Here is a 16,397-nt window from a genome sequence, read left to right as displayed (position 1 = left end):
TGGACGGCCCTTGGATCAGGATACGGTATCCCACATGGTAGTGCTGGGGCCTGCCACGTGTGTATCATTGTCAGCAGTTGTGGTGTTTCTCGGTATCTCGGTGTTGTTCTGAGGCCCTGATAAAGATTAGAGCCTTTTTTTGCACCAGGTCGTGTGTGTTTCCATCTCGGAATGCTTGTGGTTGTAAAAGGGATGGACCAAAGTGGGCTGGATTCATGCTGGGCTGCAGAGGGATCTGATGGGAGCTGTGTGTTAGCAGATTGGGCTAAATGGAATTTTGGGCTGCCAGTAAAGCTGAGGTGGAGGCAGGATGTGGCCTGGCTCTGGTGGAGGCCAGGTAAGGCAGTGATCAGGAACGACCGGGAGTGATGCCAGTGACCTCCTGTGCTCTGTTTTGAAAAACAATTGGCATCTCAAGAGGCTGGTGCTGCTGCTGCTGTGTGGTGTTACTTTTGGCAATGCTGCTGAAGGTGGGCTTCACTTTCCTATCCCAGCAGGATGTTGGTGGTGTGAGAGTCTTTTCACAAGGAATACACTTGTGAAGTCCTTTGAGAAAAGCAAGGTCAGGATAGTGGGATGGAAAAATTCACGTGATTGTCTCTAATACATATTTTTAGAAGCATCATATAGATTGAAAGTATGCACATCTCCTTTTTTTACAATTAAAATCTTCCAGCTTGACACCTATGAGAGCCAAAATGGTTCCCTCTCCCTTCACTTTTGCATGTCAGTGACACGCTTTTGATATTTCTTCCCAATTAGGGATCTCTGACTTTAACATCTGATGTAACTGGCTTTCTTGGCTGCTCACAGTTTCTGTAGCTTTGGGGAATAGTTTTCTCTTGTACCTTCTGCAGTACTTGGATTTCACAGAGGCCTTTTCCTTTCTTCAGCCTTACAAAAACTTTAGCGGGTACAGAAAGTTGTTCCACAGCAAACTGCTTCCTCTGTTCTCGTGTGTAGTTCTGTGTTTGATTTCCTCATACTCTATAAATACCAAGTCTTGGCAAAATCTGTTGGGAGAGAAGCTCTGAATATCAGAGTATTTTTCTGAAAATATCACCCAGTCTGTCACCAATTACCTTTCTCTCCCCCATATATGGAAAAAAGTGTAAAGTTGGGTGTAAATTGGTGAGGAGACACTTGAGGGCTGTGCTGGCGTTTCCCACTCGGCCCCTTGACAGATGTCTTTATTTAATCCTCAAGAAGACCAGTTGCTCAGTCTGGTTCAGCTGCACAATTCCCATGATCAAAGCCATTATTTTAGCATAAGAGGATATAAATTGGAGTAAAAGATCCAAGAGTTTGCTGTCAGTCTTGGCATGTGCAGTTGGCAAAGTGGAGACAGGAACCTCCCCAGAGTTGTCTGAGGAAGCACTGGGGAGGGCAGGGGCAAGGTCCTGAGGAAGTCATTGGGTGTAATTGCCAGGGAGCATCCGGAGCTCCACCAGTCTCTCATGGGAGGGCTGTGTGACCACCAGTCGTTGGAGGAACTCAAACCACAAAAGAGCTTCTCCTTGTTTAGTTGTGCCTTCTGTATTTTCGGTGGAGCTGAGGCTTTGCCACCAGGAAGTAGAGTCAGCTGGGATAGGATTAGGGAAAGATGATGCATGTCTGCCTCCCAAATGTTTAGGGTAATTGTAACAGCTCATTATTGTCCTAGAGAGCTGTTGGTCTGGGCTCTGTGAGTGACTGGACTGTTTCCATCTCCTCAAACACTTGGTTGTGACCAGAGTATGACGAAACTAATGGATGCACAGTTCCAAGCGCGCAGGTGGCTTTTTGCCATGATTTGCTGTTGGCCTGGGGTGTTTTTGGCAAACAGCCTCACTCACTGAGTGACCTGTCTCCCAGCATTTACCTGTGAGCTGGGAGGTGGGAGCTGAGCTGGCAGATATCTGCCCGTGGCAGAAGGGTGAATCCTCACGATGTCTCATCACGGTGTGCTTTTTTTGGAGCAGTTGTAGCAGAGTGTACCTTCAGGAGATCTTGGCGTCACTGGAAGCCAGGCTAAGACCCTTCTGTCCCTGTCCTACAGTTTGCTGTCACCTTGCTTTGTGGGATTGTGTGGTAAAGCGTATCCCTGAAGTGACCTGGGTTAAATATAACTCTCTTCTGAGGGTCATCTGTGGTGCAGACCCAGAAAAGCACAAGCTGGCACAACTTACACCCGTCGCTTTGCCAAAGGCGGAGGCGGGGAGCAGATCAGGCTGAGTGGGGGCTGTCAGAGCCAGTGTTGCTCCCTGTGTTATTGAGCCATGACCTCGCACTCCTGGAGGTTGCTGCATGGCTCAGCAGGTCTGTGCCAGGCCTGATAGCTGTCCAGTGGTATTTTTTCCCTTGTCTGATAATTTGAATATTATGTCTAAACAGTTCCCAGCTGGCAAGGAATTTTATTTTCTTCTTTTTTTAAGTGTCAGTAAGGTTGTTGACTTAAGGAGAACTGGTGTGGGGGAGGGCAATCCAGAAAGGAAGAGCAAGAAATGTGAGGTCTGTAGGCTGCAAAAGATCTCAGAGGAAAGGATTGGCTGACAACCTCTCCCTTTGCCTGCCCTTGCCATGAAGGGGGCGTGGTGTTGGTTCTCTTAGAGAACTTTTCCTCATAGAAAGATGGAGGAAATCCTTGAGACCAGGGTGGTTATTTATCAAGAGCCATGTAAAATGTGAGCAAACTGGTACTCCTGGGCTTGAGTGGCCAATGGAATGAATCTGTTTTTTTGGAAGTGACATTGAGGTGGATGGATCAGCGGTGGTTGCACAGGTTGCCTTCCTCCACCTCTGCATGCTTGGTTTCTGCCAGAACCTGCTGTCCCTGGCTCCCACCCGAGCCTTCCCTGGCGGGTAATGGACCCTGGGAAGAGCATGGACTCTCTCTTGGCACCTCAGCTCCTTGGCACAGACAGCTGCCAGCAGCAGCAGCATCCGGAATCGCTCCCTGGTGGAAGGTCTGTCATAACCTGCTCTGCTGACCTGCCTCCACTATGGCAGCGCTGACCTTTGGAAGGGAGAACAAACAGGACTTTGTGTGCCTTTCTTTGACAAGAGCTGCTCCAGCCAGGCCTGGCAGTGACTGTCTGTACTGTCTTCTGTCCCCTCAACCACTGGAGTTAAATAATCCCGCTTTGGAACACTGTGTAAGCACCAGGTCTCCCAGCTGTGGTCTGGTGACATGGCACCCCCTGCACCACTGCAGCTGGATTGGCCAGGGCAGGTTTGAGGCCATCAGGGTGCCATCTCCCTCAGTTTTCTCCATGAGCTGCTGAAGCTTTTTTTTTTTTTTTTTTTTTTTTTCTCTTTTGGAAAGACGGAAGTACTTCCTTTTTCAAGTTCTGGCTTTGGTTATCGCCAGGAAATCCTCACCTTCTCCACTGGTGGGAGGAAGTGGATGAAATTTTAGATTTCTGTTGAGGCAAGTGTTACTTGCGTCACTCTGCTTGATGAGGGCAGCGTTGGAGAACAGTGCCTGTCATGATTTATTGGCAAAACCTCCTCCGTTATCTACATACTTCTGAGGGCAGAGTATCTGTGGTAGACCAAGAGTGGTGATCATTTCCTTGAGCAGCCAAGAGCTTTTGGCAAAAGTAGTTTGGATTAAACATTAATTGCAAACTGTTGTTCGTCAGCGGTCCTTGTTGTTTATAGATGGCGGCGTTCTCACATTTCTAGCTGCACCCTGAATGGTGTCAGACAGCACAGTATGTTGGAAAGCTCTATGTTAATCAAAGCAGATATCAAATTGTTTGCCCACCATATTGACAGTTTGATTTCAGGAGTCATTTGACGCTTACAAATTTGAACATGGAGAAATGCAACGCTTGAATTCATTCATGCCTGAGTGTGGTCTTGTGTATCTGTGGCTCCTGATCACGTGTTACACATACCCCTTCTTGCCAGCAGTGTTTTTCTTATGTCATGTTCTTTGCCTTGTGGCTTATCATCATGTTGTTTATTCAACAGGTAGTGGTATCTGGGTGTTGTTAGAGTGAATTAACCATTGCTGGAGGCCTACCAGACAAGACCAAAATGTGGGGAGACCATCGACAAGGCAACAGAATGGGATCTTTTCGGTAAGCGCTTGAATGTATAGTTTGTTTCAGGAACATTCTTAAATACAGTAAGCCTTGGGAACTCTCTGTTTACTGTTTTGGTAGAAGTTGTGAGGTCTCTATGGAGCTAGTTGTGATTGCCAAACAACAGATAAGTTAATTGATGGTTTTTGCATTTCTGTGAAGTTTTTAATTTAGTTTTCAAGCAACAGCTGCTTTTAACATTTCTAGTCCTTCTCCACACCACTTTTTTCAGTGATACTTAGTTTAGCTGTTGTGAGCTAAGGTGGTGTGCTGTATGGCTTTTGGTATTATGTGCTGTTAACACCTGTAAGAGAGGAAAATGAGTTCAGAAGTACTGGCACATTCATTGCACACAGGATTTTATGAAAACTTTGAGAGTTCAATTCTTTCAATGAAGTTAATAAGTCCATGCATCATAGCATCACAGAATGGTTTGATTGGAAGGTACCATCTTGTTCCATACCCCTACAATGGGCAGGGACACTTTCCACTATCCCAAGCCCCATCCAGCCAGGCCTTGAACCCTTCCAGAGATGAGGTATCCACAACTTCTCTGGGAAGCCTGTGCTAGGGCCTCACCATCCTGGCAGGGAAGAATTTACTCCTGGTGTCTAATCTAAACCCACTGTCTTTCAGTTTAAACCAATTCCCCATTGTCCTAACACTAAATGCACTTGCATGAAGTCTGTATTCCCATCTACTCTTTCCTAAGACATTTTTGAATGTCATTGCAACTGTTCTAAAGATTCATGTGCAGCTGACCTGCCTGCACATCACAGTATTTTTATTAGTTTATGTTCCTCTGGTTGTTACTGAGACCTGTGTTTGCAGGAGAGCGCTGGGTATAAAAAATGAAGCCACCAAAATCTAGAATTTTCCTTTGTTGTGCATAATTCTTTCATCCTTTGCTCATGTGTGCACCTCAGTACCTTTAAAATATGATAAAGGTAATGCTCATGGCATGCCTTAGGTTTCTGCCATAAGAATACTTCAAATAATTGTCTACTGTAATGTGTTAAGAAGGCTGATGAAAATCAGTATCCTCCAGAACATGTAGTAACAGTGTTGATGAGGGAGTGATTGTGTCTTGTGATGACATCAATAGTGCTGCTCTGATGATTTTAAATGGATTTTATTGGCATCATTCTTTAATGTATTGAGTGGGGACTGCTGATCTGGATCCAAGTTTTAATTGCTATTCTACATGGTGGTGAAATGGACCGTGTACCTTAGGAAATCTGCGTATGCTTTGATTAGTCTTGGTGAGTGATTCTGTAGTGAAACTCAGAGTATAACAGGACTTGCTGTAGTTGCTAAGGAAATGTCCACTGCTTTGGCTAGCATTTGGTGTTATTTTAAAATGTGCTGATTCTGTATTATTCTGTTTTTTAAAAAATGTATTGGAGTCATGCTTAGATGAAAAATCAGATAGTCCCATCTCAAACCACACCCCCCCCCCAAAAAAAAAAAATCTATCCCCATTGGATTTTGAAAAGCTGCCTTAAGAGGTGACTTGTTCCTGAGTGTTTTTATGAGGATATTGGGAGAGCTCATAGCCATAGTCTTGTGAACTCAGCGTAAGACAGTCTGGAGGCACGAGCACTTGGATGTTGATTGTTGGCATAGTCCTGTGAGGCACCCACAGTGTCTGAACTGATGGCTTTCAGAATTTGCCAGTTTGGACTCCAGCACAAGGAGGCATAAATGAGTGTTGTAGCATGTCAGTAAAGCCTGTTTGGTAACCTCTGCTTTCATGTGCCTCAGGAGGATGTGTTAAGTTGCTGTTTCCAGCTAACCTGGAGAGCTTAAACTCCTGGGTTCCTCACAGGTGTGTGCTGGTGATGCTAGTGAACCAACACACCAGCTGCTGGCACCTCAGACGGCTGCAGAGCTGTGTGCAGTGCAGGACTATGTGGATTGCTGCCATCATTAACCCATTAATATTGCAGGTATTCCCTGTTGAGTGCTTCTGGAAATTGTGCTGAAATGGGAGCACCCAAGTTTACTTTCTCACATCTGTCGTATGCTGCCTCATCTTAAACTGCCAAACATCAATATCTTCTGCGGATCTTAGACTGTTACACAGCTCTATAAAAGTTTAGAGAAGAATGTGCTGCTGTGTAGATTTCAGACTCTTAAGCACGTTATGAATAATACTGTCTTTATTTCTACAGTGGGAGCCAAGAAGAAAGGTTTGCTCCCGGGTGGAACAGGGAATATCCTCCTTCCCTTGATAGTCTTGGTCAAGAAAGACACTCTGGCAACTTCTCTGGCAGAAAATCACTTCCTTTTGATATCCAGGCACTCTCAGGCCTCCTCAATCCTCAGTTTGCCAACAGAGAGGAACCTTCTTTCAGCTATGGAGCTAGAGATGGACCACGTAGTGACTTCAGAGGTGGGGACGGGCACCATGATTTCAGGGGCAGGGATTTCCCACCATCTGACTTCCAGGGCAGAGACGAATCTCAGATGGATTTCAGAGGCAGGGAGCCACCCCCTTCTGAGTACAGGGGCAGGGATATGTACTCTGGAGACTTCCAGGAGAGAGAAGGACCCCCTATGGACTTCAGGGGTGGGGATGTTCCTTCAGGGGACTACAGGAACAGGGACACGTTCCGTATGAACTACAGGGATAGGGAAGCACATAATATGGATTACAGGGGCAGGGAGGAACCTCCATCAGACTTCAGGGGAAGGGGGTCTTACGATTTCGACTTCAGAGGTCGAGACGGGCCTCATTCAGACTTCAGGGCAAGAGACATGTCTGAGTTAGACTACAGGGGCAGAGAACATTCCTATTCAGACTTCAGAAACAGGGATGTACCTGATGTGGACTTCAGGGGTGTGGGCACTTCTGATCTGGACTTCAGAAACAGGAACGCACCATCGTCAGACTTCAGAAATAGGCACAGATCCCGATCTGATCAGGATTTTAGGAGCAGAGATGTGGCTCCTCCCATGGACTTTTCAGATAGGGAAATGCCTCCCATGGATCAAAGCCTTGTAGATTTTAGGCACAACCAATCTACTGTACCTTTAGCAGAAAGAGAGGGCTCTGGTTTAAGCACCAGCAAAAGAGATGAGTCTGCACTTAGTCTGGATAGAAGTCCCTTTGGTAGCCAAAAAGGAGAATTTCAACACTCGGAAGCACCAGCCAGAGAAGAGGAGTCCCTGGGACTGGGTCTTGAAGATGACGCTTCGCACAATTTCCAAAATAGCCGCGGACCTCTTCCTACTCTTCAAGACCAAGAGGAGCAACCTCAGACCTTTGCTAACAAGCAGCAACAGCAGCAGCTTTCTGGGGGGGAGCAGCAAAGATCCGATTCTGATCTTGGGTTAAAGGGTGAAGGTGACCTGGATTTCCTTGGGAGGCAAGATACAGACTACCGGAACATGGAATATCGTGATGTGGATCACCGGCTGCCAGGGCATCAGATGTTTGATTATGAACATGGAAAGTCCTTTGCAGAAGGAAAACCCAGCAAAGATTCTAGGCCCTATAAGAACCTTCAGGTAGGTGTCTTTGTCAATTGATGTCTCTGTTAAATGTGTGTTGGCCAAAGAACGGAGGGAGTTGAGAAGGAGGCTTCATCCATATCCCATCACTTCAGTTCTGTTCAGTTCATCATCCTTCTCTGAGATCCTTCTCTGCTTTGGTTTTTTTAATGGGCACCCTTTCTATATCAAAAGCACTTCCCAAGAGAAGTGAAGTTTAGCAAGTGAGAGCTGCTAAATATGTAGAACCAGAAAAGGTTCTCCACGGGACTTCAGAAAGTCCCTGAGTTGAAAATGGCCAGACAGAAGGTGTTGGGGGAAGTGGTTACAGATAAACTTCCTTTGTTTTTTCCCCCTGGATGTTGTTTATGTGCAGTATCAGAGAGAAGCTACTGGCTTGTGTGGGCCTCTGTACAACTGTTTTGTTTTCCTTCAGAGTTATCTTGGAAACCTGGAGGTTTCCACTACTAAGTGCTATTGAATTTGAATAACTACTGTTGAGTTTGAATCTCCCATTGCTGGAAAACAGAGAGATATGATCTGCCCATTTTATTTTCCTGGAGCTAGATCTTACTATACAGCTAGTGAGCTCAGTGAGCATGAGCTCCAGAGCTCCCTGAATCTCCAGCAGGGGTTAAAGCTTTGAGTCAGGCTGCTTATGGGCCTTTGCATTTGAATTTTCCCCTGCTTTATTTTGCTGCTGCTTGTGTATGTTGTGAGCCAGCATCTCTCATTTGTAAAACCATCTTGATTGTATGAACTCAAGGACCAAGACTACCGGACCTGCCCCAAATATGTGAAACCAAGCAAGCTCATTCGACTAGGAGGAGTGCCTGAAACTGCCACAAAGGATGATGTAAGTGGGATGTTTCTCATCCAGAAACTTCTATTGAGGGTTTCTAAAGTACCACTTTGAAGTCTGGTTAATGCATATCAGATGGTCTGTCATTTCCCCAGGGGAAAAATCCAGATTTAGAAGTCGCTGCAATGTTACCTGTTATCTGATTATTTTGGGTTTTTGGGGGTTCTAGAAGTGATGAGTTTTCCTGTGGTTGCATGTGGGGTGTTGATAGCTAGGAGCCTTGACTCCAGACTCTGCAACATGCCTTACTTCATCACTGCTTTATATATACCAAATATTGTTACTACTATTTTGGGCTCAGAAGACATGTAGTGTCTAAGTGAACTTGTTTGTTCTTAGTTACTTGAAATTGCTTAAATGAGATCTTACAAAGATGGAAAAGATGTCTGCTGTTCCTGCTGCTTTTAGTGAAAAAAAATAAAATTATCTTGGCCACAAGGTGAAAGTAGCTCCATTTCCTAAAGCTTCTACTATGAATTAGGACTCCGGTTTTGGGGTTTTTTGTTTATTTGGTGAAAGTTCCAGGTATGAGAACCCCTATATGGAGCAGTTTTTGCTAGGGTTAGCTGTAGTGATCATCTTCTGAGGCCTGATAAAGGAGAAGTCACAGCAGGAACTTTGTCCTTCAGAGGGTGATAAGACTCAGAACAGTTGCCCTTGTACTTTGATTTTCTTAAAGGCAGTGGGACATCTTTGACCTTAAATAAGATTGGAATTGAACCATCTGGCTGAAACCAGTGTAGTAAACCTTTGAACAGTTGAATTGTGGTGTAAATGGTGCTTCTTCAAACAAAGCCCAAAAATACTTTGAAAACTCGGTAACATTTCTCAGGTACTGCTGAAAAGTGTGTCAGTTTGTAACGGACTTAGCCTAGAAAGAATAGAACTCTTGGAGAGACAGAAATGTGCACTGACAAGTACCTTGGGTTTGGAGGCTTGATTTTGGAGATGAAGTAGATCTCATTTTTCCTGTAGATCCTCAATGCTTTCCGAGGGCCTGATGGGACACCTGTGAAGGACCTGCGACTGAAAGATTACAGCTCAGGTGAGAATGCTTTTCCAGTGCTTCTAGTTTCAAGGTGACCACAGGGTAATTTTTACACCAATACCCTCTCAGGAAATATGGTTAAAATCTTACATGCCCTAATTGCAAGTATTTTTTAATGAAAATGCCCTCTGAGTTTTGTAGTTTGTCCTCTTGTCCTCAAAATTGATGGCTATACTCACTGCTGCCTCAGAGGTAGAGCATGTGTCCAGCTGCCTCTGGAGAGGTGCAGGAGCAGCAGGAAGAGCACTAAGGCTGTTCTAATTGCTGTCAAGAGTAAAGCCATGGGACAGCAGGTTAACTTCTCCATAGTTTGTTTTTTGTTTTTTTTTTAAACTAGTACTAAATCCTTTTGGGTTGTTCTAAATCTTTTTTCTGAGGTGGTCTTACTGTTGAACAAATGCTGCACAAATAGCGTCCTCAGGAAATCTGTTCCATCCTAACATTTCTCCTTCAGTATCCTGAAACTGGTGCTCTGCTTAGGTACGACGACAGGTTAAAAAAAAAAAAAGACAAAGTAAGTTTTATAAGCAGATATCCAAATACTGGGTCTGGATGTTCTTCCTCATTCAAAGAATAAAGTTCTGCTGTACTTCTGATCAGTGTGTATAGGATTCTGAAGAAAGAAATATTTTACAAGGCTGCTTTGTGAAAAAGTTGTACTGGAACAAAGATGTGCGATGGTAGGAAGGGTGAGTCCTGGGGATTGGTGTGGATAATACTAGTAGGGAACACCTGGAAACTGGTATTTTATTTTAATTTGTTTTTTTTTAAACCTAGGAGAGCAGAGGCTTCTACATTCATTAGTGCTTTTTCTTATTTTCAGTATGGGTTGTATGTGGAGCAGCTGGAATTCTTGGTGTTAATACATTATATAAAAGCTTCCAATGTGTTTAGTAACTGGGGAGAGAAACTGGGGCAGTGGGGTATTTCTCAAGTGTATTTTAGTTTCTGGAAGCTGTCAAAGGAGATTTCACAACCTTCTCAGGAACCTTTGAACTAAAGAACATCCCTGTGTCACGTAATCTGGCCCAACAAGCAGGGCTTAAGGGGCACAGTTAGTCTTTCTTGCTTCCTTTCCTCTTTTCTAAGCATAGTTCAGCATGGCTGTCGTCACCCACACAGCACTGACTGCAACACAATAATTGCAACACGCTCCTTTTTGGCCTTTGCTGATGAGATTTGTCAGTTTTGGGGTTTTTTTTCCTTCTGAAATATGTCACTTCAGTAATAAATCAACTTGAACTGGAAATTTCTTCGCAAGTCTCTTCCCATATACGTTATTAGGTCTTACTGCCCTCATTAGAGAACTTCTGTTTCTTCCTTCTCCTTCCCTGTTTCAAAGGCTGCTCAGGATGAGACACAGCGTCTGAAGTTTTGTGTAGAAGCTCCGGTATCTGCGGGTGGTCACATGTGATGCGAGGGTTGCAGTTTTCTGCTGTCTTTCCAAGAGCTGCATTCTGTTTCAGGCTGTCTCTTCAGCTGCAAAGTTGGCTTTTTAAAAAGTTTTTCTGGAAATTGTGGGGAGGCAAAGAATGAAGTTAAAATTAGCTCATGTTTTATGAGCTGTGTGAAGCTGTTGTTTAACCCTGTCCAGTCAACATCAGTCATTTAAGCGGTGTAGCTTTTGTTCAAGGTTACATGGAGGCTCCAGTGTCTTTGTTTTGCATTGTGTCCTGAGGCTGCATTTAAACAGCTCTCTGATCCTTCTTGCACAAGATGGATATGTCTAGGGCAATAAAAGCTTCCTGCATAGTGAATACTTCTTTTAGAAATTGGGTAACTAGAAGCTGTAGTAAAATTAATCCTTTTAAAATTAAGCTTTTCACATTTGCTCTTCCTTGAGAAATGTATAGAATTGAATTAATATTAACTTCTGAAAAGCTAAACCTCTCTGAAACTAGAGGCCAGTCACGGGCTAAGCAGAGCTTTTGTGATGGGGTGTGTATGTAAATATCCATAGGAGTTAAAACCAAATGTTTTGGATTACCGATGTCTCTGGGATACACCTGTGCTGCTGTATCGGCTCAGTGGGACGATGGCAGCCTGGCTCAGAGGAGCACGTGCTAAGACAGTCTGAGTGGGTTGTATATTTTTGAGTGCTGTCCAGAAATGTTAAAAATAACATTAATCATGAGTATGCATGTTGAGTGTGTTTGAGAAAAGAATGCCTGCAGCTGTGGGGGGAACAATAACAGCCGTAACAAATAACACGCAATTAACTCGAAATAAGTGAGGTTTGGATCAGTTTCTCAAAAAGATAACGCTTATCATAAAGCTTATCTCAGCAGCTTCAGTGTAATGATTCCACTGTATGATCTTCTACAAGACTCTTTCTGGTTTGGGGAAAAATATATGGTTGATTTTTCTTGGAAAAAGCAGCTCAATTTCTTTATAAAAAGCCCCTTGTTTTTTTTACATACTCAGTATGTGCGAAGGAAAGTCTATTTTCACTGAAGGCTGTGCTGAGAATGGAACTCTGTTCTTAATATACCTGGTGTGATTTTTGTATGCATTCAAGCTGTTGATTCTTTAGATTATTTTGTCTCTGAAGCCCACAAACTGAAATGATGGCTAGATTTTAAACAAGGCAGTGGAAGAAGAGACCTTAAGAAGTGGCATAGTAATTCTATTTAAATCAAAGAGGCAGATATTTACAATGATAAAATGTCAAAGTCAGACGTTATAGTATTACCCTAAAATACATTAATGTGCAATTTCCATCAGTTAGATTTTTGAGTTGATGCCTGTACATTCAAACGGAAAGTGCCAAATCCTTTTCTTGGGGGAAGAGGGCTTCTTCCAGTGTGATGTGTAAGCAAGCCTTGGCAGAAATAACTATATTAAATCTTTCAGCTTGCGTTCTCAAGTGCATTTGGTCACGTCTGTCCAATTAATCTTTGCAAAGAGCAAACCTTGAGGTGACCGTGGAGCCTTCTCAAGGACTATCAGCTGCTTTGGTGTGCAGTATGTCCTGGAGCCTTGTGTGGAGGCAGAGCATGGATGTCCCATTGCTCCTGTAGATGCTTGTGGTGATGACTTGTCAGCAGCTCTCTGTGAAGGGGTTGTGAGCTCCCCTATCCCATCTGAAGGTGTTTGTCTCTGCTTGCTGGGCTCAGGGATTTCATGTGGCTTTACACCATGGTGTCCCCTCTGTGAAGGTGTTAGTGCAGTGTGTGACAGCGCTGGCTGCTCATGGTGTGGGGTCTCTACTCCTCCTGTTACTGTCCATGCTCCTGCCTCGGTGCTGACTGCCAGGAACTTGAAGCTGATACCTTTTGACCTTTGGGGAATCTAACATGAACACACCTTGCCCTGGTTTTGATTTTGATCATATTTTAAGCTTACCTCCTGCCTGATTTTCATCAGGCTTTATTTCTGCTTCCCTGGCTAATGTCAGACATAAGCCTGAGATCCCGTTTTGAGGTTGTGATATGCACAGAGCTCTGGCTGAGTCACACACTTGTGCCCTGCAGAAGGAAGCACATGAAGCCAGCCTTATCTTAAAGGACTGCTTATCTTAAAAGACACTGCAGTAGTGTCCAAAGTAATAAGTGAAAGCACAAGGCACACTCTGAGCCTTCTGTTCAAATTGTTCTCCTGGATGCAGCATGCAGTGGGACAAGCTTGGAACATGTGTTTTCCAACCAGGATTCGTGTTAGTGTTGGTACCAGCAGCTGGGAAAGCTGTTCAGGGAAATAAGCCTGAGAAATGGCTGGCAGCCCATGAGACTTTTCTAGTTCACTCCATAAGCCCATCTGGAGAACTGAGAAGAATTTTTGCTGGGCTGGGAGAGCCTTGGTGGAGAATGGACTCTCTCACTAGGGTGGAGAGCAGCATGACAGAGAGGGATTCTCAAGTGTGGACCTGGAGGGACTAGGTGACTGGATTCTAGTCAGCAGGAGCAGTGAAATCTGCCCTAGCCCCTTTATTCTCTAAATTAGTGCAGCTCTTCAGAAATTGGGAAGTTTGGGTTTTTAAACCCTATTCTAACCCTTGCAAATACTCACTTTTGAACCCTGGGTGGGTATGTGGGAACACAATACAGCACCCCTGAGGAGCAAAGCAGCCATGGAACAGGAATGCCTGGAGCAGGTAAAAGCTCCCTGAGCAGCAGTAATGCTTAGGGCCAGAGCAATGTCTGCACAGATACAGGTGACTGATGCTAAAGGACAGGCTTCTTCCTGTGATGGAGGAACACCCAAGAAATGTAGTGTCACCTGAAAACATGAGCTGCTTTATGGCAGCTGCCTGCTCCATTTTGAAAAGCTTTTTTCTTTTTTTTTAGCAAGTATTATTGCCACTAAAAGTACTGCTTGCTCAGCCACCTTCTTGCCCTAGCATTCATGTTCTGTTTCATTTCTCCAGATTAGCCCCTTATGTGGTGCTTGGAACTGCTTCCCTTATCCTTCCCTGTGTTAAACTTAAAATTGCCTCGGCCAAGTCCTACAAAAAACTAGATTATCTTGCTTGTTCTCTCTAAGCTCTGCCGCATTGGTGCCCTGTTAAATATTAATAAGCCCCTTAGATAAATCTTTAAAAGGTGCTGCTTTTTTTTTCCCCTCCAAGTGCAGTCTATCTTGTATATCACAACAGTGAATCATTGGTTTCAAGAATATATCAGGAAGCCTCTGGAATTCAGAATTGTATTTTTCAGTGTTGTGTTTTGCTAAAGCTCATAATCTCAGGGTCCAGAAGTTTCCAGCTCATAATGAAAAAATTGGTGCAGATTTTTTTTTTATTTTTTTAAATTGGTGCACCTCTTCTCAGTAGGGATAAGTTCTCCATTTTCTATGGCTGGAGTGCATTCCAAGGCAGTGAGATCGCTTTTCCCTTGAGGTAGACATGGCTGTGCATTTGTCAGGCCCACATAGAACAGGATTTTAGCTTCCTTGCTGTGGGTGGTGTTTGGGAAGGGCTGCTCCTGGAGGCCAGGAGTGCTGGCAAGATGCTGCTCCTGCCACAGGTGCCGTCGTGCTGCAGCTCCCAGCTTTAGGTAGGACTGGAGAGGTGAGCTGCTCCTCCAGGGAGAGGGAGTGTTTCTGGAACTGTGCCAAATGGAAGCCTTTTTGTTTCCTTTCTGGAGTGATCCTTGAGGAAACCTCTCTGAAGGGTGGACTTGTGGTGAGCTGGTGGCTTCCCCACAGGACTAGGTCTTCCAAGGACTTAGATTCTTGGGTTTGGTACAAAGCACACGCTGTGGGTTGCTGTAGGATGTCTCTAGCACATGCTGTGGTGCAGAGGGGCATCTGGCCTGTTGTGCAAATTATACAGAGGACAGCTTGGCTCACCACCAAGGCTGGTGCTGATGCACCATAGGATAAATAATCTGTTGCTGTGCTTAGTGCTTTGCACAGTAAAGGTTGTGTGGCTCACTTGGCTGTATCAGCCATGACTCAGGCATGCAGACCTCAGGCACTTTCTGGGAACTGAGGTGACCATCCCTGAGCCCACCAGGTGCTGTAGCACAGGAGGAGTTTCCCCTTGAGGCATGGTCAGATCCCCCAATCATCAGCAGAGGACTGCAGGGCTCACCTGCCAGGACTTGTGGAAATATCTTCAGCACTGATCTGCCTGAACCAATTGATTCTAGCTTGTAGCCAGAATAGCCTGCCAAGAGCCAAAAAATACACTTAGCTGGAAGTAGTCCATGGTCATCAATAGCAGTCCTTGCCAGTTTTCCCAGCTGTGTGGGCAGTAGGCTTTTGGCTTGCCTTGCTTGGTTTCAGGGCACTAGTGCATTGTCTCTTGAAGCAAAAGGTGTTCTTGCTCTGTCCTCATCTGTGATGTGGTACCTTAGGAAATAGGAAGTACAAATGTGATCTCTGTCAGTGTTTGTGATAATGATCAACCTTGGTTGAGGGTTATAAGGCCTATTCTGAAAAGGCAACAAACACATCCATCTGTAAAACATGCTTACAGCCTTTTTGACATGCAGAATACATTTTTACAAAGGTGCTCATTCCTTTTGCATCTCTGGAGCAAAACTTCAAGGCTTTGCACAGTGTACTGACATTACCTTGATTACCTTGTGCTAAGATGACAAGTCATATATCCTGGAGGACCAAGTTGACATTAGCAGCACTTTAAAACCAAGTTCCTGGATGGAACACCTTCCCAGGTATGCAGCTCACAGTCCTCTCTCATGGAATTTAGTGAAAGCCCCAACCTTCCTCAGATTCCAGATTTCTGTACAAACATAATGCGATACTTTGTCTTTAATAAAACTACAGTGTGTACAATCTTAGCATTGGATTTTTTCCCTTCTCTCATTTTTGCTGGTGTATAAACTATCCTCCTTGGACCAAGAAGGGTTGACAGCCATTTGGGGCTCTGACTGTAATAGTTGCTGTAGTTTATGGAGCTGCTGATGTCTGCCTTTGAGGGTGTCTCTCAGTCAGGTCCTTTCTGTGTCTTGTTCTCCAGGATGGAGGGAGGAGGATGGACTGTAGTGCTCTATCTTTCAGAATACAGCTCTGTTTCATTTCCTGAGGTTTCAGTGTTATTCTCTGTCATGAATGAGTGTGTAAGAGTGTACTTCTTTACACAGAGGGACAGCAGGACCAGCAGCAGGTGTGGCTTGTAAATGCTCAGCCTTTGAAAGGGATTTTGGATATGGCTTGTTGCAGATTGTCCTGTTCATTCTAGTACAGCTCTTCAGCCTTAGTAACTCTGAAGACCAATTTATCTGTGCAGTAAAGAGATCTGACAAATTTATGGATGCTCAGAATCCACCAGCTGGTATTCAGAGAGCTCATGATTTTGGCTTCTATGGTAGCCTAGATAGATTGCCGCCGTCCCTGCCGTGCTGCGGGGGTGCCCTCCAGCTTTTCAGACTGGTGGGCAGATTTATTTCCTCTGCCCACCACAGAAGGCACTACTCTGCTGCCCATCCTCACTGCCTGCTGAGTAAGCACAGGTACA

General features: G+C 44.6%; 1 protein-coding gene across 2 annotated transcripts in view; it reads left to right on the top strand.

The window, feature by feature from the left end:
- Window positions 1-16,397, top strand: part of RBM6 (RNA binding motif protein 6) — a 57,815-nt gene that overhangs the window by 580 nt on the left and 40,838 nt on the right. The window contains exons 2-5 of one of the 2 annotated variants that reach the window (XM_086846243.1): window positions 3,958-4,067; window positions 6,245-7,583; window positions 8,332-8,421; window positions 9,403-9,472. In XM_086846243.1, coding sequence (XP_086702369.1) covers window positions 4,024-4,067; window positions 6,245-7,583; window positions 8,332-8,421; window positions 9,403-9,472 — 1,543 coding nt within the window. In that variant the 5' untranslated portion in view covers window positions 3,958-4,023. Of the gene's footprint in view, window positions 1-3,957; window positions 4,068-6,019; window positions 7,584-8,331; window positions 8,422-9,402; window positions 9,473-16,397 lie in introns of both variants that reach the window. The other variant, XM_086846244.1, reaches the window with a different exon arrangement.

Source organism: Cyanistes caeruleus, chromosome 11 (genome assembly GCF_971803275.1).
Source record: "Cyanistes caeruleus chromosome 11, bCyaCae1.hap1.1, whole genome shotgun sequence".
NCBI classification, from domain to species: domain Eukaryota; kingdom Metazoa; phylum Chordata; class Aves; order Passeriformes; family Paridae; genus Cyanistes; species Cyanistes caeruleus.
The sequence above is the reverse complement of the archived record's forward strand: the minus strand, read 5'-3'. Positions and strand labels throughout refer to the sequence as shown.